The sequence below is a fragment of the Psammomys obesus genome, unplaced genomic scaffold (assembly GCF_907164565.1).
Source record: "Psammomys obesus unplaced genomic scaffold, mPsaObe1.curated_primary_1811, whole genome shotgun sequence".
Lineage (NCBI taxonomy): Eukaryota > Metazoa > Chordata > Mammalia > Rodentia > Muridae > Psammomys > Psammomys obesus.
This window is the reverse complement of record NW_026595981.1, coordinates 20229510-20251281: the sequence shown is the minus strand read 5'-3', so window position 1 is coordinate 20251281 and position 21772 is coordinate 20229510. Positions and strand designations below refer to the sequence as shown.

At 45.6% G+C, this 21772-nt stretch overlaps 1 protein-coding gene across 1 annotated transcript; it reads left to right on the top strand.

Moving 5' to 3' along the window:
- Positions 1 to 2552: 2552 nt before the first annotated feature.
- On the top strand, positions 2553 to 20999 carry Ube2z (ubiquitin conjugating enzyme E2 Z). Its single transcript, XM_055619550.1, has 7 exons — positions 2553 to 2972; positions 4824 to 4896; positions 6828 to 7015; positions 9274 to 9385; positions 11650 to 11762; positions 14878 to 14968; positions 19060 to 20999. Exons 1-7 carry the CDS (start codon positions 2653 to 2655, stop codon positions 19228 to 19230), a joined length of 1068 nt encoding a protein of 355 aa, XP_055475525.1. The 5' UTR covers positions 2553 to 2652; the 3' UTR covers positions 19231 to 20999.
- The last annotated feature ends 773 nt before the right edge of the window (positions 21000 to 21772 follow it).

Sequence of the window (21772 nt, the reverse complement as noted above, 5' to 3'; positions counted from 1 at the left end):
AAAAAACAAACAAAAAAAAACCCTAATCTCTTCCTTCTGAATCTAAGACAATCTGGTTATTGCCCCATCATTTCCAGACCTTCACTTTGAAAACTGTTTTAGCCAGGTGCGATGGTGCATGTTTATAATCCTAGCAGTCGGGGCTGAAGATCAGGGGGAGTTCCAGGCCAATCTTGCTATGTAGCTAGAGGGAGGGAGAACAGTGGTATAGAAGTGAGAATACGCTGAAGAATTCCCCCCGTTTCAAAGGCAGGATTTGGGCTTCTGTTGGTTCCCAGCACACATATACACACATACATTGGGGCTCACAATCATCCACAAATCCAAAAAAAAAAAAAAAAAAAGAAAAGAAAAAAGAAAAGGCCTCTTCTGACCTCCTAGCACCAGGCACACACATTCAGGCGAAATACTCATACATGTAAAATAAAATAATAAAAAATAATCTTTTTTTTGGACCTCTCGAACCTCCCATCTTAGGGTAAGGAAGCCCATTTACATGAATAAAAAGCTTATTAAAAAAATAACAGTCTTTTGTTTTTGTTGTTGTTTCTCTGTGTAGCCCCGGCTATCTTGGCACTCAATGTATAGACCAGGCTAGCTTCAAACTTAAGAGATTTGCCTGCCTTTGCTTCCTGAGTGCTGGGACTAAAGGCATGTGCCACCACTGCCTGGCAAAATAATCTTTTGATAAAATGTTATCTCATTAAAAGAAAAAAAACCCAAACCCAAACAAAGACAGATTAACAAAACGTGGAGCCTCTCTAAAATATTATGCTGATTAGTTTCAAGTAAGGTTCCTAAGAAAAACTATAGCAAGCCCTATGCTGGATTCAGAACGACACAGAAGCCCCAGGGGTGTGTCTGTGTATGTGTGTTTGGTTTTAGGGTGCAGAGGGCAAGGCAACTCATCCCGAAAGACCATAATTAGTAAAATGACAAGGTAGAGTGCAGTGAGTGTGGGAGAGTGACAGTGGCACAAAGTGGCTTAAACCCGTCTGGACGCCGGTGCTGCCACCTGCTCTCCGTTGCCTGACCGTGACCGACCTGTTTGCCTGTTGTCTTTCCTACCGTTTGAAAAGGCTAATCACAGCCCTTAGGTCACAGAACCGGTGAAAGGAATGAATAAGATAAGGCAGATTAAAAAGTGTGTGGCCTTCAGCACTCCATTAAAGGCAGCTTCAAAACATAATTAAAGCATTAGCTATTTCCAGATGCCCAGACCATTTGGGAAAACGCACAAACATCCAAAACCCAGGCTTTTCATTTGTTGATTTGTTTTTGGAGACAGCTGTGACTCTGTAGCCCAGATTGGCCTTGAACTCAGTTTGTGGTCCCCAACTATCCCAGCACTCATGACCTTCCTGAGTCCTCCCTAAGTGCTGGGATTAGAGGCTTGTTCTATCACAGAAGCCAGGCTCCTTTAGGGGTACAAAAACAAAACAAAACAAAACAAAAAAAGGATCGGGGAAACGTAATCCAAAATGAGGCTCTGGCTATTTGTTCTAGAGTGAGTATTCATAAATGTGCCGGGAGTCAATTTGAGTGTTTCGTTGGATGTGATGGTTTTTGCAGGTAACCTTAGCACCTACCGAGGAGGCTACATATGGAGACCTTGTCTCAAAATAAAATAAAATAAAATAAAAATCATACACTTTGCTGTAGAAGTATCAGTATGTTTGTTATGGATGTTGCCAAAGTCCAGCTGAAAGGGTTGTCTAAATTCTCAATCATGTGGTAGCGCTGGTTTTCCAGGCAATAAATATTACAAGCGCATACACTCTATTATATTCGTGTCAGGAGAACAAGGTTTAAGGCCTTTCTCACTTAGTCATAGAGTTCACCAATCTCAATATAGTTCTAAGAAATCCCGAATTTCAAGCCCTGAATTCCAGGATTAGCAAGAAGAAAAAAGCCTGGAATCAAACCTGACTCCCTCTACCAAGCTGTCTACTCTGTGTCATTATCTCCAGGGCAATGCCTAGCAACAACTCCTGGCCTTTAGTAGGCCCTTCATAAATAAATATCGAAATGAAATATTTCAATGAAATGAAATGAAGCGGAAGGAAATGAAACGGTGTTTCACTCGAAAGTTCTGATTCCGCTCTCCCTCTAGGTCCAGCCGCAGGCAGGGGGCAATAGTAGTCCTTGGTGGAAGAGAAGACGATGAGGCGTGAGGTATCACAGAGCCTTGGGGACGTGCAGGGGTCTAAATCAGTCAAGCCCTCCCTTCGAGCATGCCACGGGGCAGCTGGACCTCAGTCCTGCCCCAGGATTGAGCATCGGATGGTCCCTCCCTTTAAAGCAGAAGCCGTGGCTCCCTCCTCGTCTCTGAACTTCCTGCTCCCAGATCAACACTAGAACACGAAGGCTTCCACGGAGGGGGACTGCCAGCGCCTCCGGCGAGGCCGGCGACCTGCGCGGGCTCGGAGCGCCGGCGGGTCCGCTAGCCCCCGCCCCCGCCCTGGAGGACCGTGGGTGGACGCTCTGGCAGCACGCCTCTCGCTGGTCCGGGCGGAGGTGGGCGGAGCCAGCGCCGCCCGGGCTGGGGAAGCGGAGGGTGGGGACACTCTGGCCCGGCTCTCGGTGGTGCGGGAGCAGCGGCCGCTCTGGTCGGCGGACGTGCTGCTGAGCAGTCCCGGAAGCGAAGCAGCGATGGCGGAGAGTCCGACTGAGGAGGCGGCGACGGCGACGGCGGGCGCCGGGGCAGCAGGCCCAGGGGCGAGCGGTGTTGCCGGTGTAGTTGGCGTTAGCGGGAGCGGCGGCGGGTTCGGGCCGCCTTTCCTGCCGGATGTGTGGGCGGCGGCGGCGGCGGGCGGGGCCGGGGGCCCGGGGAGCGGCCTGGCTCCGCTACCGGGTCTCCCGCCCTCGGCCGCTGCCCACGGTGCCGCGCTGCTTAGCCATTGGGACCCCACGCTCAGCTCGGACTGGGACGGCGAGCGAACCGCGCCTCAGTGTCTACTTCGGATCAAGCGGTGAGCCGGCGTTTTTCCTCCCTCAGCCCGGAGCTCCAGGGCTCGACCTTCCCCGCCCCCCACCCTTCCCCATCGGGCCTCACTCCCGCCTTACGTCTTCCAGACCCAAGCCCTGTCCGCTCGTGCTGACGGGTCTTAGTGTCTGTCTCCCTCTTCTTCCCTCTTTCACTTTCCCCAGCGCCCGGCCCCGCAAGCCCAAACCGGTGCACGTTTGCCCTCTGGCCTACCCCGCCCCTTAGCGACCTCCAGTGAGCCCCTCGGCTCTATTCCAGACGCCCTTTCCCTACCCGAAACCCGACCCTTTTGCTCTTCAGTAACACTCTGCCCCGCCCTTCGTGCCTCCCCTCTAACATACCCCACCAGCCTACCTAGAGGCTGCCCTCAGGCCCCACCCATCGGTTCCCCCCTCATCTCTTCTGGATCCCCCGCTTGGAACACAACTCTCCCTGCATTGCTCAGTTGCAGACTCGATCCAGGCTTCCTTTTACCTTTTCTTTCTTCATATCCCCACCATATGGTCCTGTCCCCACGTTTAGATAGCCTCCCTGACTTTCCAGATTATCTCTTGAACCCCCTTTCCGGTCTCCCTAAAGCTGTCCCTCCCACTCTCACACCTGTTCCAGAAACTCAGTGGTCCTCTCCTCTCCCAGTATCACTCCGGACTGTAGTATCCGATTCAAGAACTTTTCCACGGTATTTACTCCCTAGATTGTCTGGTTTCCTTTTGTGAAGCAGATGTACACTGTTCAGATATAAGGCACAAAAGGCCTAAGGCCTTTCTGTGCTTGTTTCTTGGGTGACTGATCTTAGATCATATCAAAACTTAGATAAATAAGTTTTGCAAAAGTGCTTACTTAGTATAGTACCTATTGCGTAGGAAAGAATAGCACTGTTGATTCCTGGTGACAGACTTACTCTCTTCATGTCCCTTACATAGGTAGGTATTATGTGGGTATTATCCCAAACAGCCCAAGTCCCTTCAAGTATCTACATAAGTTTCTAATAAAAGGTAAACTGCACCACGTGTGTAAAGTATATGGTACATAACAACGGCTTCACAAAGATTGCCACTTCTAACTTAAACTCAAACTATAACTCTCTACCTCCTTAGCTGTTTGATTCTCCCAGTCTTGATGACTCCTTTGAATTTGCCCTGTACATTCTTCTTCTGCCCTACCATGTCTCCAGATTAACGTTTGGAGCCGTTTTCTTGAGCTCATAATTAACGTTTTCTTGAGCCGGTTCTCAGCTGATCCCTTCTAGTTGATTAGATAATGACCTATATATTTTCTCCATCCTTACTTACTAAATGTCATCTTCCAGTTAAGAGCTTCTGGAGATTTCAGAGGGTTCCCCTTCCCCAAAATGAACTCTATCCTGTTCATGTCCTGAACACACAGGCCAGGGCAAACTTGCTCCTGCTGGCTTTATGCAGTCTCCTTACCAGCAAAGGTCTACCCTATGGTTTAAGGAACAAGTTTTGGAGTACACTTAATGCCCTCCCAGTGGCTTAAAACTCTGTGCTCAGTTGTAGTACCTGGGAGTCTGGGAGGTGGGAAGTAAATGAGTTTCTATGAGAGGAAATGGGATGTGGCTTTTCCAGGGTGACATCTGATACCATTGGGATATTGGCTTATTTTTCCTCTCAGTAACCTCCCCTCCCCGCCCCAACAATGCCCCTTTGATAATTGCCTGACAAGTATTCAGCTGAGATTTCTCACAATGCAAACATTTTCGGTACCAAGCACCACTTTCTCAAACCATGGGCTCACTGAGGTGATAATAGTTGTCCTGCTCAAGGGTTTCTCTTTTCCTTCCTCACTCCTCCTACCTCCTCTTGGTGTTATACAGGGATATCATGTCCATTTATAAGGAGCCTCCACCAGGAATGTTCGTTGTACCTGATACTGTTGACATGACTAAGGTAGGTAACTTGATGGGGGAGGAGGCAGGGAATTAAGGGGAAAACTTCAAGAAATTAAGTGGTTTGCCCAGGGTTATACAGTGAGAGGTAGAGTGGAGTCTCAACTAGGTCTGTTGTTAGGTACAGACAGGTGGTGTTGGTCTTGGAAAATGCTCAGATTGACAAGATGTACCTCTTGTTCCAGCTTAGCTATTAACAGGCCGTTCTTCCCTCTCAAATACTCCAGTCGAGGTGGTAAGTATGGCCACCTATCTATTGTACTCCCCAGTTCTGGTTCCATCTTAGCATCTTGATTTTTACTCTGGTCAGGTACAGGGAAGACTGTTGAGTAGGCCATCTTGGCTAATGTGTTTGTGGTGAAGGCTGTTCTTACTGACTTGGGGTATCTTCCCCAGAGATCTGTCCTCTCTGTCCTCAACACAAAAGGTTCTGCGTTATGGTTGTAGTCCTCTGGCATGTATACCTAGGCTTTTCTGTCACTGAATGTTCTTTCTTCTAATTTGGACATAAGCTGATGTTGGGAAGAAATCAGATTTCCTAAATCCAGTGTTTTAGGCAATAATTATTGAGTTTAGATTTCCTAAAGTAAAAACTCAGCTTTTGTATTGTTACACACTTTTTTAAAATTTCAAATAGGCTTTGGTTTTTTTTCTGTTTTTTTTTTTTTTTTTTTTTCCCCAAGATGGGTTTTTCTGTGTAGCCTTGGCTGTCCTGGGTTTGGTTTGTAGTCCAGGCTGGCCTTGAACTCACAGCAGTCCGCCTGCCTTTGCCTCCCTGAGTTCTGGGATTACAGATGTGGGTCTCCATGCCCAGTTCAATAGACTTCATTTTAAATTACCCCCCCTTTTTTTTTTCCTGTGGTTGGAAATCTTTTTGTGGCATGCTGTCTGCAGTCAAATGCTAGGGTAGATGCTAATCTCTGAGGCTGTAGAATAGAAGCCCATTGACTTGACTATTTCCAGGTTTGCATTCTAGACTATAACTGACTTTGTTGCCGGGGCAAGGTAGGATTATGGATTGAGGCATGGAGTGCAAGGGCTTTTTTTCTCTTGCTGTTTAAGTTCTTAGCATACTTAAGTCTAGGAACCGTTGAAAAATACACAGAATTGAGTCAGCTCAGGTTTGCTTTCCTTCTCTAAGGGAAATTGTGTTCAGTGATTATGGCTTGTGTAGGAAGAGAACTTATGTTTTAAGGAATGCTGATTTATTTATTTGTTTTGCAACAGTGTTGGGTAAACTTTGGGGGATGGCCTATTGGCTGTTAGTGGACCCTGAGTTTTCACATTTTTTGTTGTTGTTGTTGTTTCTTTGACACAGTAGTTTTGATCCTCTGGAGGAAACAAGCAGATAGCCTACGCATGTATTGTAGTTATCTGTTCTTCATTGTTATTGTCACGGGTGCTGTAGCCTCCAGTCTTCTTCCATTCATCTTACTTCCCCTTCCTATCGTACAAATGTAGAATGGAGTTGCATCATAAGCATGGTTAACCTTGGCAAATCCAAGCATCTCTGTGAAAATATGTATTCATTTCTTAAACACAGAAATTTACCAATTCTTCATAATGTATATTTTATATATTTAAGTTCCATTTGTTGTCCATAACACTGATCAGAGAGATCTGGTAGGAAAAAACAAAACTTGTTTTAAGGTAATATTGATTAGATTCATTTTTCAGCTTGGGCTTTAACCTTTGAACATAACCTCCAAGTGTGGAGTATTATGCTCCTTCACTGTAACGGGGTTTCCTTAAATTGAAGACCTGTTGACGTGCGTGAGTCCAGGCCGTTCTTTCTGTATGGTGGGGGTAGACTATGAATGCCAGGCAATGCATGCTGTTGGGTCACTGCTTCGAGTGGGGGAGCAGGTGGAAGCCAGGAGGGTTGTGGTGGGGCATCAGCTCACAATTTTGAGATGGAGTTTTATTTTGCAGATTCATGCATTGATCACAGGCCCATTTGACACTCCTTATGAAGGGGGTTTCTTCCTGTTCGTCTTTCGGTGTCCACCTGACTATCCCATCCACCCACCTCGGGTCAAACTGATGACAACGGGCAATAACACAGTGCGGTTTAACCCGAACTTCTACCGCAATGGGAAAGTCTGCTTGAGTATTCTAGGGTAAGAGGAGACTCGTAAGCGGCCAAGTTGGTGTTAGCAAATAATCACTCTAGGGCAGCTTCATCAACTGGGGTTCCTCATCTGAACCAACAGCATAGAAGTGATACTCAGTTCGCAAGATAGTACATGCCTGCAGTCATTCTAGATGGAAAGGAGTAAAGTCAAATTATTGCACATCTTAATGAAGTGATTTACTAAGTGTGGTTCTTGAGCTGTGGCAACAGCAGCTACAGATTTGGACACCCCATCCTTGAAGTGTGTCAAACTCTGGGGCATGGCCATGCAGTTGATTATGCCGTATACCCCTGTGAGAACTACTCCCTCAGGACATTAGGGTCTTATTTTTCACCCAGAGGCTCCAGAGATGTTCCAGGTCTGTTGTATTCATGTAGTAGGTATTGATTTGGTACCTTTGGGTCTTAATGGGTGCCTTTGGAGGTGGTGGTTATAATTAAAATAATTTAACAATTGAATAAAAAGTCAGAGCTTGGAAATCATATCAGAGAAGAAACAGGCATCAGGCACACTCCCTGGCACTGCCAGGATGTTGCTCTGTGGAGTTCTTACTCATTCAACATTTGTTGCCTTTTGCAAGTAAAATTCAGGATGAATAATGTCTTACAGCATATTTTGGGTTTTTTGCAGTCCAGATTCCCTTGAGGTATAGAATATAAGTACGAGTTGAATGCTGAAAAAGTTTCTCCTGCTCCTTTCTTCCATCCAGCACATTTCTAGGTTTGTTGTTTCTAGAAATGTGGTTCTCCCCCCCCCCCCCAACTCTCAAATCTAGGGATATGATAACATTCTGTTAGGATTATGATAAAATAAGTCCTTCATTTTTTAGGCTACGTAAGTGGCTGCACTGGTGGAATTGGATGTATGTGTGTCCCTTGGTAGTATGGAAATTGAGTCATGGGTTTCGTATGAAATTTGTTCTTGAAAGTGTGTGTGTAATAGGGTCTCCTCGGTAAACTAATATGAAGCCATTTTGGACACTTTCCAGCTCATACAGAGAACGGGCAAAGAATGGTGGTTGAGTGAAAGTGGCAGAAGTTTGGTGCATGGAAAAGAAAGACCCACTGGGAAATAGAAGTTTTACAGCTAAGAATCATGGAGTAGAAAGGGTTGGTTACATCAGTTTCTTTGGCCTAATTCCTTCTCTTCATACCTAGTAAGAACCATTGGGCTGCCATCTGTTGACATAAATGGATGAGAACTGGCCTGTTGACTTGGGTTCCCACACATGTAAAGTGGGGAACAGCGCTGGGAAAGGGCAGCCTCTGAAGTTCTGTTCCACACCCCTGACTTGGGCCCTCCTCAAGTGTGGACGGCAAAGGGCAGCATCAGTTAACTTAAGCTAATAATGGCTCAGGTTGTGTTCTGCTTTCATCTCTCTGCCATCTTGTTAAGTAACTGAGCTAAAATAAATACCTGCTGTGCACTGTGAAGCAGTTCTAAGACAGCTAGGGCTACATTATGAGACCCTACCTCAAGGAAAAAAAAAGGAGGGGGCATTGACTTTTAAGTGCCTCATTCTCTTTAGTGCCTGATGTGATTTAGCCAGGAGTAGTGTAGTACATGCCTATAATCCCTGGCATGCAGGGGTCAGAGGCAGGAGGTTTACTTTTAAGTTTAAGAATAGCCAGTTATTTTTTTAAGGATGTGGGGGTATTGTCCCTGGTCTTCAAGTTGTTCCCTTCAGATATTGTTAGGCTCTCCACACTCTGAACATACACCATCTCTCTGTGTCAGCAGAGTTGTGTGTCTTCAGAGAATTTGACCCTGCTTGTCTCGTTACAGAGTTCAGTCCATGAATTTTTACACGTATCTTCAGACACAAAGCTTTAGTCACCTTGGTGCCTTTGATTAGCTGCCCTCCCTTCACCAACTCTGTCACCACCAATAAATAAGTCACAGGTTAACATTTATAAATAACTCTACAACCTGTAGAGTTATTTTCTCTAATTTGAGTCCTTGTTTTAGTAGGGTAGTCTTCCTTGGCTACTTTTTCTTTTCTAGATTAAAGAAAATCTTTTCAAAGTTGTCTTGTTTGCTCTGTTTTCTTGTCTCAGTTGATATGAGGATTTAGCACTTGACTGTTCTGGTGAATGAGGGTAAGACAGAGGCTGGGAATTTCCCAAGTATCAATAGTGAAAGAGCAACTTAGAGTGAGTCATAAAGTGATGCTGCTGCTGTTGTCAGGGTTTCCTGGCCGTTCTCTGCATCACCTTCTTTCTGTCCCTCTGCTGTGTTTGCAGTACATGGACTGGCCCTGCCTGGAGCCCAGCCCAGAGCATCTCTTCTGTGCTTATCTCCATCCAGTCACTGATGACTGAGAATCCCTACCACAACGAGCCAGGCTTTGAACAGGTAAGGTCTTTGGGCCATGTGCTAAGGTCTGCAATAGTAGGGGCTATTGAGAGTCCTTTTTCTTTTTCCACCTAGGATAGCCCCCACATGATACCACTATAGAAATAAGGGGAACTGACATATGTTCTTTATTTTCAAGAATTATAGTAATAGTGGGCCCAGTGACGTGCCAGGACTGGGGAGCCAGAAGCAGGTAGATCCCTGAGGTTAAGGCTAGCAAAGCCTATGTAGTGATTGCCAGGCCAGCTGAGACTACATAGTGAGACCCTGAAAAAAAAGGGGGGGGGGTCGGGGGAGAAAACAAACAGATGTTACAGTAGGGGCTGTTAAGTATTTGGCTTGTGTTAACCTATTTAGTAGAAATAAATGTTGTCATTTGGAGATCAGTTCTGAGTCTGCTTTGGGAATTTTTTTATTTTCTTTCTTTCTTTCCTTTTCTTCTTTTCTTTTTTTTTTTTTTTTTTTTTTGAGACAAGGTTTCTCTGTGTATCCTTGGCTGTTCTGGATTCACTTTGTAGACCAGGCTGGAACTCACAAAGGTCCACCTACCTCTGCCTCCCTGAGTGCTGGGGTTACAAGTGTACACTACTGTGTCCAGCTTGTGTGTGTGTTTTTCTTGTTGTTGTTGTTTTGTTTTGTAATGTTATATATATATGCGCACCAGTTTTTTTCTGTGTGTATGTCGGTGTACCATATGAGTGCCTGGTGTCCATAGAATCAGAAGAGGGCATCAGCTCCCCTGGGACTGGAGTTACAAACATTAATCACCTTGTGGGTGCTGGGAATCAAACCTGGTCCTCTAGTAGAGCAGCAGGTGCTCTTAACTGACGAGCATCTCTGCAGCTCCACTCCATTGGGCTGCTTTCTACAGCATAGCCATAAGGTGCTCCATAGTGGCTAGTGCCCTGTTAACTGGGTCTTCTCCCCCGCCCCCTTATCATACCAAGGGTTGAGATTAGGAACCTTCACCGTGAGCTCTGTCTCTAACCCTTTTTTGAATATTTCATCTTGAGACAGGTTCTCAGGTGTTGTACAGGTTGGTCTTGAATACTCTATATTCCAAGCAAACTTTGAACTTTTTTCCCCATAAGATTTGTTTTTGTTACTTGAGCTTGAGTGTATGTTGTGTGGTGTACACACGTGCACATGGCATGGAAGCCAGAAGCGGGCATCAGATCCCCTGGAGCTGAAGTTGCAGCGAGTTGTGAGCTGCTGAGTATGGGTGCCAAGATCCAAACATGGGTCTTCTGGAAGAGCGGCAAGTCTCGTAACTACTGAGTTATCTCTCCAGCCTCCTAGAGCTTGAACTTTTGATCCCTTCCTTCAGTCTCTACCAATAGTGGGGATCACAGGCCTGTGTCACCAATCTTTCTCTAGCTATCTATTATTTTGGAGATAGGAAGTGTACGTAATGATTTGTGTAGTTTAAGGAGCTAGTCATTAGCTCAGACAAGAATATTATAGTTGGCACTGCCACAGAAAGGGCATAGGAAATATACATTTGCAAAGGGTAATGCTGCCAAGCGGTGCTATTCCTGTGTATATGCTTCATGTTTGTGCTAAATGTTTAAGGGAGATGGTAAATATCCCAATTTTCAAGTGAGGTCATAGAGCTTTTACTTTTTCCTCGTGTGTGTGTGTATGTGTGTGTATGTATGTGTGTATGTGTGTATGTATTTGGGATAAAACCCTAGGGCCAAGTGCTTTATAACTTACTTGCATCTGTATAGCTCCCAACTTTTGACTTTTTGTTGTTGTTGTTTAGAAAGTTAAAGGTGTGGTGACACAAGCCTGTAATCCCTGCAGTCAAAGAGGTAGAGGCAATCGGATCTCTGTGAGTTCAAGGCCAGCTTGGTCCACAAAGGAGTGCAGGACAGTCAGGGCAACACAGAGAACCCTGTCTTGAAAAACCAAAACAGAACAAGAAAGGAAAAAAAAAAAGATTTACATTAACTTCAGTGAGTGTGGAATGCTACAGACATGAAAAGGAATTAACCAGGAAGCTCCAACACTGTTCTCCACTCAGTCCTTATGTAATAGGCCTTTTATTGAGATGCAGGGTAATCTAATGGGTCTAGTGTGCTGATTATATAGAGAGGTCAGGGGTCCAAGCCTTACTTGCTTTGTTTGTCTTGGTTCTACCATGGGAAGGTATTTTTTCACTGTGTGTGTTTGGGTCATGTACTCTGTACTAACCCTGAGGTACCTTTGCACTGGCTTTTCTCTTTGACTAAATGGGTACTATGGCATCTATCAAATTACAGGAAAGACATCCGGGAGACAGCAAAAACTATAATGAATGTATCCGGCATGAGACCATCAGAGTTGCAGTCTGTGACATGATGGAGGGAAAGTGTCCCTGCCCTGAACCCCTACGGTATGTGTCCAGAGGACCCACTAAGTGTTCATCTATTTTGGAGACTCGGTTTGCATCTGTGAGGACCTTTGCACCAGAGCCCATTGTCAAGAGAGGTAGAAAAGAAGGAAAAAGATTTTTGTATTCTTTGTTTGCTTGTTTGTTTTGTTTATTTTGTTGAAACAAACAAGGTCTCACTATGTATGTAGCTCTGGCTGTCCTGAAACTCACTCTGTAGACCTGGCTGGCCTGGAATTCACAGAGATCCACTTGCTTCTGTCTCCTGAGCGCTAGGATTGCAGGCGTCTTCCACTGTTCCAGCTCAGACCTACAATCTCAAGGTTTGCTGGACAAGTACTTTACTACTGAGCCCAAAAAAATTTTTTAATTATCTGCTCTTTAGCTGGGCAGTGGTAGTGCATGCTTTTAATCCTTAGGCAGAGGCACGTAGATTTCTGTGAGTTCAAGGCCAGCCTGGCCTATAGAGTGAATTCTAGGACAGCCAAGGATATACAGAGAAACCCTATCTAGAAAAACCAAAGGAAAAAAAAAAAAGAAAATTATGTTCTTCCTTGGTTTGTGCGTTTTTGTACTTCTGTACAGGCACATTGACCTGTGGCTGGACATGGGGAGGCCAGAGGTCAGCATTGAGTCTTCCTATATCATTCTCTATTTTTTGAGAAAGGGAAATTTACTGAAGGTGGAGTTGTCAGTTTCTGCTACATTGCCTGGCCAGGAAGACCCCTGGATCCACCTGTCTGTTCCCTGGGAGTGCTAGGGTTTATAGATGTATGCCACACCCAGCTTTCACACGGGTGCTGGGATTGTGAGCTCAGATCCTGGTGCTTATTTAGCAAGCACTCAGCCTACCAGACTATCTGACATAGGGTTTTAATTTTCAACCTAGGCCGACTTGGAGTTCCCGATCCACGTGTCTCAGCCTCTTTAGTTCTAGAATTACAGACATAACACCATTGTGCCCAGTCTGGTTCTCGGTTCATACTAGTTCATTTCTCTTCGTTCATGCTTTTTTTATTTTCTGGTTTTTCCAGACAGGGTTTCTCTGTGTAGCCTTGGCTGTCCTCAAACTCCTGCCCCTGCCTTTCTGAGTCCTGGGATTAAAGATGTGCATTGCCAGTGCCTGGCTCGGCCTGTAGTGAGTAAGTGGCTGTGGTTACCCAAGAGGTTGTTCAGAATTTCTCAGGTTTTTTGTTTGTTTGTTTGGATTTGGGGTGAAGGTGGGGAGGCAGATGGGGCTTTATTGTTGTGTTTTCTGAAACAGGGTCGACTATGTAGCTCTGGCTGTCCTGGACCTCACTTTGTAGACTGGGCTGTCCTCAAACTCAGAGATCCACCTGCCTCTGCTTCCTAAGTGGTGTGTGCCACTATGCCCAGCTTTAAAAAATTGCATCAGAGCATAAATTAGCTAAGTGAGAAGCTTACCGGGAGCTGGGTATTTCTGTGCACATTTGTTTGTTTTTTTCAAGACAGGGTCTCACTGTATAGTTCTGGCTGTCCTGGAACTCATTATTTAGATCAAGCTGGGCCCAAACTCACAGAGATCCATCTGCCTCTACCTCCCAAGTTCTTGGATTAAAGGTGTGTGCCACCCTGTTGTGCCTCTCAGTTCTTTAAGAGTATGAAGTACTCTTAAAGCACTCTGAAGACAATGTCTATATTCAGGGAGTCCCTAATTTGATGAAGGTGTGAAGGGCCAAATGAGAGTGAACTCCATAAAAACCCATTTCAATTTTATTTCTGAGTGCTAAAAGTAGATGAACAAAGTCAGAGATCAAACCCCCTAGGAATGGGTGTGCGAGTGAGCACAGTGCTTTTAGATGTAAGAAGTCAGATCCCCTGGAACTAGAAATGGTGCTCTTAATTTTCATTACATTAATGTCTATGTGTGGATATGTGCATGGGGATGCAGTGTCCAGGGAAGCTAAAAGAGGATGTCAGATACCCTGTAGCTAGAGTTAACAGTCAGTGTGAATCATCTAACATGGTTGCTGGGAACCAAACTCTGATCGTCCGTGAGAGTAGACATCTCTCCTGCCCAGGATTTTTTTATTTTTTAATTTCTACTTTCTTTTAATGTGTGTACATATTTGTGCATGCTGTGGGAAGGCCAAAGGTTGGTGTCAGGTGTCTTTTCCTCTATCACACTGCACCTTCTCTTCTAAAGTATTTGAGAGAGGTATGGTAATGCATGTGTGGAGGTCAGAGGACAGCTTTGTGGAGTTGGTCTTCAGTTTCCATTTTGACATGGGTTCTAGAGATTGAACTCAGGTCACCAGGCTTGTGTAGCAAGTGCCTTTACCGCTGAGTCATACACTATCCCAGTATTTGAGACGGGAGTTTTCACAGAACCCAGACTTCTCCACTGGCTAGACTGGCTGGCCAGCAAGTTCCAGACATTCTCCCATCTCTGCAGCCCAGTGCTTAGGATGCAGGTGGGCCACCACACACCTTCAGTGTGAGTGCTGGGGTTCGAGCTTAGTCTCCATGCTTGCACAGCAGGCACTTAGATGGCTGCGTGTCTCTCCAGACAGTGGACAGTGAACATGGCACAAAATGAGGTTGGGATTTAAGCGGTGTTTCAAGCACCCTGGTTTCATGATTCCTGAATTATAAAGGAAGTCAGCTGTGACCATCATCTGTTCTTTTGCCTGTTTTTTTGTTTGTTTGTTTTTGGTCTTTGGAGACAGGATTTCTTTGTGTAATAGAGCTCTGGCTTTTTGGACTTTGTAGACCAGGCTGGCCTGGAAACCAAATATCCGCCTGCCTCTACCTCAAGTGCTGGAACTAAAGGCACGAGTCACTGCGCCCAGTTCTGTTGTCTGTTCTTTAAAAGACTGTGTGGGAAACCAAATCCAAGTTAGGAATGCTCCCTCTGTTTGTTTGTTTTTCATTTTCTTATTTTTGTTTTTTGTGAGAAAGGGTTTCTCTTTGTATCCTCTAGACCAGACTGGCCTTGACCTCAGAGATTAGCCTGTCTCTGCCTCCTAGGCACTGGGAATAAAATGTGAGAGCCACCACCCAGCTGGGCACACTCACCCTTTAATTTGGCATTAAGATTAGGAAGTGAAAGGGGGGCTTATGCCTCATGTTTGTGACTTCTCTGTTCAATTTCCAGGGGAGTAATGGAGAAGTCCTTTCTGGAGTATTATGACTTCTATGAGGTGGCCTGCAAAGATCGCCTGCATCTTCAAGGCCAGACTATGCAGGTAATATAGTCTCTTGTTGCTAATTCTATAAGCCCCACACACAACATGAAAAATCCCACTTACACATCCGTATGTGATAGATTGTCACAACTAAAAAATCCTGTGTCGTTGAGGAGCTGAGGCCAGAGAGAAGACTAGCTTAAAAACATGAAGAGATGGTTCCTAGTCATGGCATTGTCATACTCAGTCAAGTTGGAATGATCTGTTGTGGAATGTACCTTATAACCCCTTCCTTTCTAGTGAAGTCCTTTAAACTCGTTCAAATATACCCAGCCTGCTAAGAACCTCAAGAATGATAAACAGAGTCACTATAGGGATTCTGCCCCTGACCCCAAGGCTCATAGAGAAAGGTGGCTTAGGGTAGCCTTAGTTGTAGTGTCATGTTGATTCCTGCTCTAAAGGTGGTAACCAGTTCATTCTCTGCTTATACTGGGGAAATTTGTTCTGGCTTCATAAAGAATAGGCTGTGATGGGGCCAATAAGATGGCTGAGTGGATAAGGCAGTTTGTGCACAAGCCTGATGACCTGAGTTTAATCTCTGAAACCCATTTATAGGTAGAAAGAACTGAGTCTACAAGATTGTCCTTTGTTCTCTAATCTCCATATGCACACCATGGTGCACGCACACATACTTCATACATGCAGTGATAATGACGTGATGCATGTCTGTAATCCTGGTACTGGAGAGGCTTAGGCAAGGGAATTGCTGTGAGTTAGAGGCCAGCCTAGACTACATAATAAGACCCTGATGCAGAATTTTTAAAATGCAAATTAAGGAAGGGCCTTATTTGTTTTGAGACAAAGTCTCATGTTGCCCTAGCCACTCTACAGCCCTAAAGTAGGCCAGGATATCTACTTTCCCCTGCCTCCCAAGTGCTAGGATTAAGGTATATACCACTACACCCAACTTAAGAAGGGCTTATTTTCACTCAGGAGGAGAGGCAGGTGGATCACTGAGTTCTGGAATAGCTAGGGCTACACAGAGAAACCCTGTTTGAATACAAAAAAGAAGGGCTTGTTGTAACAGAGAGTCTTACCCAGTCATAGATGAACTCATCTGCTTGATGAAAAACTGACAGTCCCCTGTCTTGGAGCATCAGTTCATTGGTTCCTTGTGGATGTGGCAGTACATACCTGCAATCCCCGTTACCAGAGAGAGATGGCAGGCGCATACAGTGTGGGAAGCTATTTTGGTAGTTTAGTGAGAACTTTGCTCCAAATAAAGAAAGGACTGAGGATTTAGCTAAGTGGTAGAATTGTCTGGCATGAAGAAGACCCTGGGTTCAAAATTTATAACCCTAAGAGGAAAGAAAAATAGATTGACTTAGACGGTTGACTAAGCTTTCCTAGCTTCCGCAACTCTTCTTGGGCTGTTTCTATTTATACAACACACTTACAGTAGCTGTTTTTTTCCTGGTGGCTTCTCTGTCCACTTACCTGCCTTAAGGACAAAGGACAAGGCGGGCTAAGGATAAACTCGGTTCCTGAACTACTTTTCAGGGTACGTTTGAGGACAGCTGCCCAGGTCTGTTCTTCATGAGGAAGTTTCATCACTGCTACTGGGTAGCAGTTACCAACATTTAGCTGTGAAGGAGAATAGTGTTCAGCGAGGGACAAGATGGGAGCAGCAGTATTTGGGAGAACAGAATGGGAGAAAGGGGGCCAAGGGTGAGGGAGCATTTGAAGAACTGATAGCTTCAGAATAAAGATAGACTCTCTTTATAGACTCGCTTTAAGACCTACAAGCCTTGAATGAATGAAAAGGAAAGGCCATTGTCACAGTGAGCATGACTGGCACTCTCTCACCTGCTCCTGAGACTCACATGTGAGTGCTAATAGAAGTTGGTTGAGAATGTAGTTCATTGGTAGTACATTTGCATAGAATGCACAGGACTTGGATGGAATCTCTACTGCTGCAAATGAAGAAAGTGGAAGGGGGGTGGTTGTGAGGAGTGCCAAGAGGAGAGAAGTGTAAGGTACATATATTTTTATCTGTATGTTACTCTCATGCAAAGAAAGATCCCATTTGAATTCTGGCCATGTGATTTTGCTACCATTAAATACTTACATAGCATTTGTTTGGTGGTTTTGTTTTTTGAGAGTTTGTCTTTTTTTTTTTTTTTTTAAGATTCATTATATATACAACTTTCTGCCTACATACCAGATCTTACTGTAGATGGTTATGAGCCGCCATGTGGTTGCTGGGAACTGAACTCAGGACCTTTGGAAGAACAGCGAGTGTTTTTAACCGCTCAGCCATCGCTCCAGCCCAAGAGAGGGTTTTTCTAAGTAGCCCTGTCTATCCTGGAACTACTTCTAGCTCTGTAGACCAGGCTGGCCTTGAAATCAGAGATCTGCCTGTATTAACAGCATGTGCCACAACTGTTAGCTTTTTTTTTTTTTTTCCCATTTTTGTTTTTTCAAGACAGGGTTCTTCTGTGTACTACAGCCCTGGTTGTCCTGTACTCACTTTGTAGACCAGGCTGGCCTTGAACTCATAGAGATCCTCTAGTGTCCCATCTCCCAAGTGCTGGAATTAAAGGCATATGCCGCTGTGCATTTCCTTCCTTCCTTCTTTCTTTCATTCTTTCTTCCTTCCTTCCTTCCTCTCTCCTTCCCTCCCTCCTCCCTCCTCCTTCCTTCCTTCTTTCTTTCTTTCCTTTCTTCTTTCTTTCTTTCTTTTTTTTTTTTTTTTTTTTATGACAGGGTTTTACTATGTAACCCTGGCTGGCCTGAGACTCAGTCATATATTTTTTTTCAGAACCTCTGGTTTCCTGAAGTTTTTTGTTTTTGTTTTTTAAGTATACTTCATTCCAGCTATAGTTATTTTTGATAGTTTGAAGACAGTAAATCCTATAAAATGTTGAGTCATCTTTGGCTGAGTGTGATGGCACATACTTTTAATTCTAGCACTTGGGAAGCAGAAGCAGGCCCATCTGAATTTAAGGCCAGTATAGTTTACAAAGTGAGCTCCAAGTCAGCCATAGCTATACAGTGAGATAGATTCTGTTATAAAATATAAGGTGTATCATGGCAGGCCCATGCCAAGGTGTGCCCCTGAGGAAACACAACACACAACAGATCTGGTATAAGAAAGTTTATTGGGGAAGGGAGGGGGAGGGACTGGAGAAGGTGTAGCCATGTGGGCAGAGAGAGGGGCCAGGGAGCAAGAAATGGAGGCCCTAGAACAGAGAGAGGGAGCTGGGACAGAGAATGCTGAGGTGGTGGGAGTCCTATCACGGCACACCTGGCAGTAGCCAGTGATGACATAAGCAGTTGCTAGGACCCTGAAGGCAGGCCACCTGAATCGCCTATACGCTAACAGACCAGACCCTGTCTCAAAAGAAAACGATAGTGATCTTTGATCTAGAAGGACACAGACTGAGGTCCAGGCTAGGTGGCCCTGGAGCATTGCCCAGAAACCTGGATAGAAATGTCGTGGCAGGTCTCTGGGGAAAGAGTACAGGTGCTTATCGGGAAATCAGCACTCCTGACTTTTAGACCTATCTGTGACCTTAGAAAAGCAGAGTAGCCTTGGTGAAGACAGAAGAAGGAGGGAGATAATTTTCTTGAGTTTTCAGGGCTTAGTTAAAAACACAGGCCCTCAGGGCCAGAAAGATGACTCAGCAGTTAAAAGCACTGACTGCCTGTGCAGACAACCAGGGTGTGATTCCTAGCACTGACATAGCAGCTCACAACTGACTCTGACTCTGGTTCCTGACGCCGTTTTCTGGCCTCCATGGTCACTGTACACATGTAACACACAGACACACTTTAGGCAGTGCACTAACACATATTAAAGAAAGTCATTAAAAAGAAAAACAGGCCCGCCTAATGATCTTCATAGAATTCTCCATACCCTCTTTTGCATAGTGCCTTCCTTTCAGAGTGTAAACATTAGTGTGATCCCAAGCTAAGCCTGTTTGGGGCAGTTATACACTATTTTATTTGGAACCATTTGGACCACCTGTGCTCTGCACTGTGCCTTTCTCTGGCCCTGTGGCCCAGCAGGTGAGCTTGCATTTTAAAGCTGTACTCTAGCCTGACCATAGACTTGAATCTTTAATCCCCTTGTTTCCTCTCACCCACAGGACCCTTTTGGAGAGAAGCGGGGCCACTTTGACTACCAGTCCCTCTTGATGCGCCTGGGACTGATTCGTCAGAAAGTGCTGGAAAGGCTCCATAATGAGAATGCTGAAATGGACTCTGATAGCAGCTCATCTGGGACAGAGACAGACCTGCACGGGAGCCTGAGGGTCTAGACCCTGGTCCCCTGCCCTTCCCCCAACTTGAGAGCCCCAGCAGAGCCCCTCCCCTCACCCCAGGGATGGAGAGGCACTGTGCATCTCCCTTCAAAAGTGTCGGCATCCCGCAAGATACCAAGAAGCAAGCAAACTCAGTCCCAGGGTGTGGGAGTGGGGCTGTTCCCAACCTGACCTCCTTGGTGCTGGAGCACCTAGGGCTGTAGTCAATCCTGGATCAGGGCCAGGGTGCTTCTGCAAGAGTACCTGAAGTGATGGCCTCTGGCAAAGCTAAACAACCAACACACCTCTCTGCAGGGCCAGCTAATTAGAGATAGGAGAAGACTGAAAATGAGAACCCAAGAGGGAGCATGCCCAAGTGGTTTCTAGGGATATCTGGGAGTTTGGGTGGGGTGCTGTCCGTGGCATGTAAGCAGTCTGGTTGGTTATCTGTCTGCCTTCAGTCTTGAAGCAGGGCTTCCCAACACCCTTTTCTTCCCCTTCCTATTATTTCCCATGGCCAGCATAACTTTGTTTTTCCTAATTTATATAGTCACTGTTCTAGACAGACCAAAGACAAGGAACAGTGGTGGAGTCTGGGCTGCTGATCAGTAAGCTTTACCTAGCACCTGAGCACCTTTCCCCTCACACCATTTCCTCTGCATTTTAGGTTACAGGTAGAAGGTAAGCCCAACTGGGAGTGAGCCCAGGTCTCTGTGAAGCTTGCACAGGCTTCGGGAAGCTGCCTACTGTGTCCCCACAATCACTGATTTGAAAGGTTCCCAGCACAGGCAGCTGCAGCGTGTATGGGGTTTGAGCCACTACATAAAATAGTCTCTTACAGATTTTCCTAAATCCTAGTCAATGAGGGTGTTTTTCTGGGGTGGAGCACAGGGAGACTGATGCTAGTCCCTATTTTGTTTAGCTGTTACTGTCTGTGGTCCCTAGCTTCCCTTCTGCCATTCTCCCATTTCCTGGGGATTTGTGAGCTTCGGCAGCCAGTGGTGAGGGGATTGTGGCTGGGACTCTGGAGAGTCCTCCCTTTATCTTAACCCTTTTTGTCACTGGCTCTGATCCCTTTTTTGAATTTAGCTACAGTGATCCTTCAGCTGGTTGAGTCAGAAAAATGTGTTTTCAGTGGCTCAGGGTCAGAGGAATCCATCCTTCCCAGTTTGATACAGTTCACACTTCAGTTTGCTGTCTGTAGCTCCCAGTGGGTGGTTGGTGATCCATGTGATGCAGGCCTCCTGGTCAGTGCCCAGCCCTGAGGAAGGGGAGGGAGTTGCCTTCCCTGCCGCTGCTATAAAGGTCTCTGTCTTGTGGATCATGGGACTCCCCTGGAGAAACAAGGAGAAAATAGGGCACAGAAAGGGACCTCTTGGGAGGGCAGAAAGCAGAGAACTGGACAGGGACAGTTCACTTGGGGACTAGAAGTTGTTTTTTTGGCTTCCTGGAGGCTTGGTCAGATGTGGAGACTTGAAAGGGGACCCTGCTTCCAATATCCCTCTCCATTCCCGGAGCTAGTCTAGGGCGAGAAGAATGCCTTTGGTCTGTGGGTCCAGTGTTGTCTGTCATCCATGTGAGTGTTCCCACTTTCAAGTGACAATCTTCTCCTTGGCCCTGCCATGGGGCAGAGCATGTCTGGCACAGCAGCCTGACTTTTACGCCCTATTCTTAAGTTGAGGAAATATATGCACAGGAGTCAAAGAGATGTCTTTATATCTGACTGTACATAAATGAAATTTTCTTTTTTTTTTCTTTTTGGTGCAATAAAGTTTGTTTTGGCAGAAGGAGGAAGCGCCTATGGGTGTGGGAGGGTTTGTGTGAAGAAAATACCGTACCATACCTTGGCCAAAAACTTATCAGGTGGGAGTCCTCGGTTTTCTAGAAGCTGAGAGCTGAAGCATCTGTAGGACTACTTGTGGCTAGTTTTATATCATTTGAAAATGAGGGCACTTTTTGTATACTATGCTTTCAGCAGTCAGTGAAAGGAACTAACCCTGAATGGATTCAGAAGTAGCTTTTAAGACTGGGAGTAAAGATGTACCCAAGCTGTACCTGCTGCAGATGTCTCGGGAGAGGCCCCTGTATTTCAGTGTCCGAAATAGACGCTGATCCAGATCTTGGAAGACTAGGCCTCTTCCCCGCTGCCACCTCGTTCACGTGCTGTGAGAACCTTGGTTTCTGAGGGAAGGCTTTTCCTCTTGGTCGATCATGAGTGCAGAAGGAAGCAAGCAGTGCATGTCATGTGCTGCCAGCCTGTACTGTAAGCTCTCGGGCTAGGAGAGCCTGGCTTTAGCTTCGGCACTGTCTAAGCCAGTGGCCTCTGGCATTCACTCCCCTGTGAATCAGATAAGTACTCAACTGAAGGCTGCTGTAAGGACTTACGGGCAGTGTATGTAAAAGGGAACAGGGTAGGTGTTCAGTAATTCCCCACCTAGATTCTGCAGGACCTGGTTGAGAGCTAGTGAGGAATTTGAACAAATTGTTGAGGTGCAGTGTTGACTGTTTCCATTGAACTCTGCTTTCCTCTACCTCACACCAGACTTCAGTTTCCTTCACA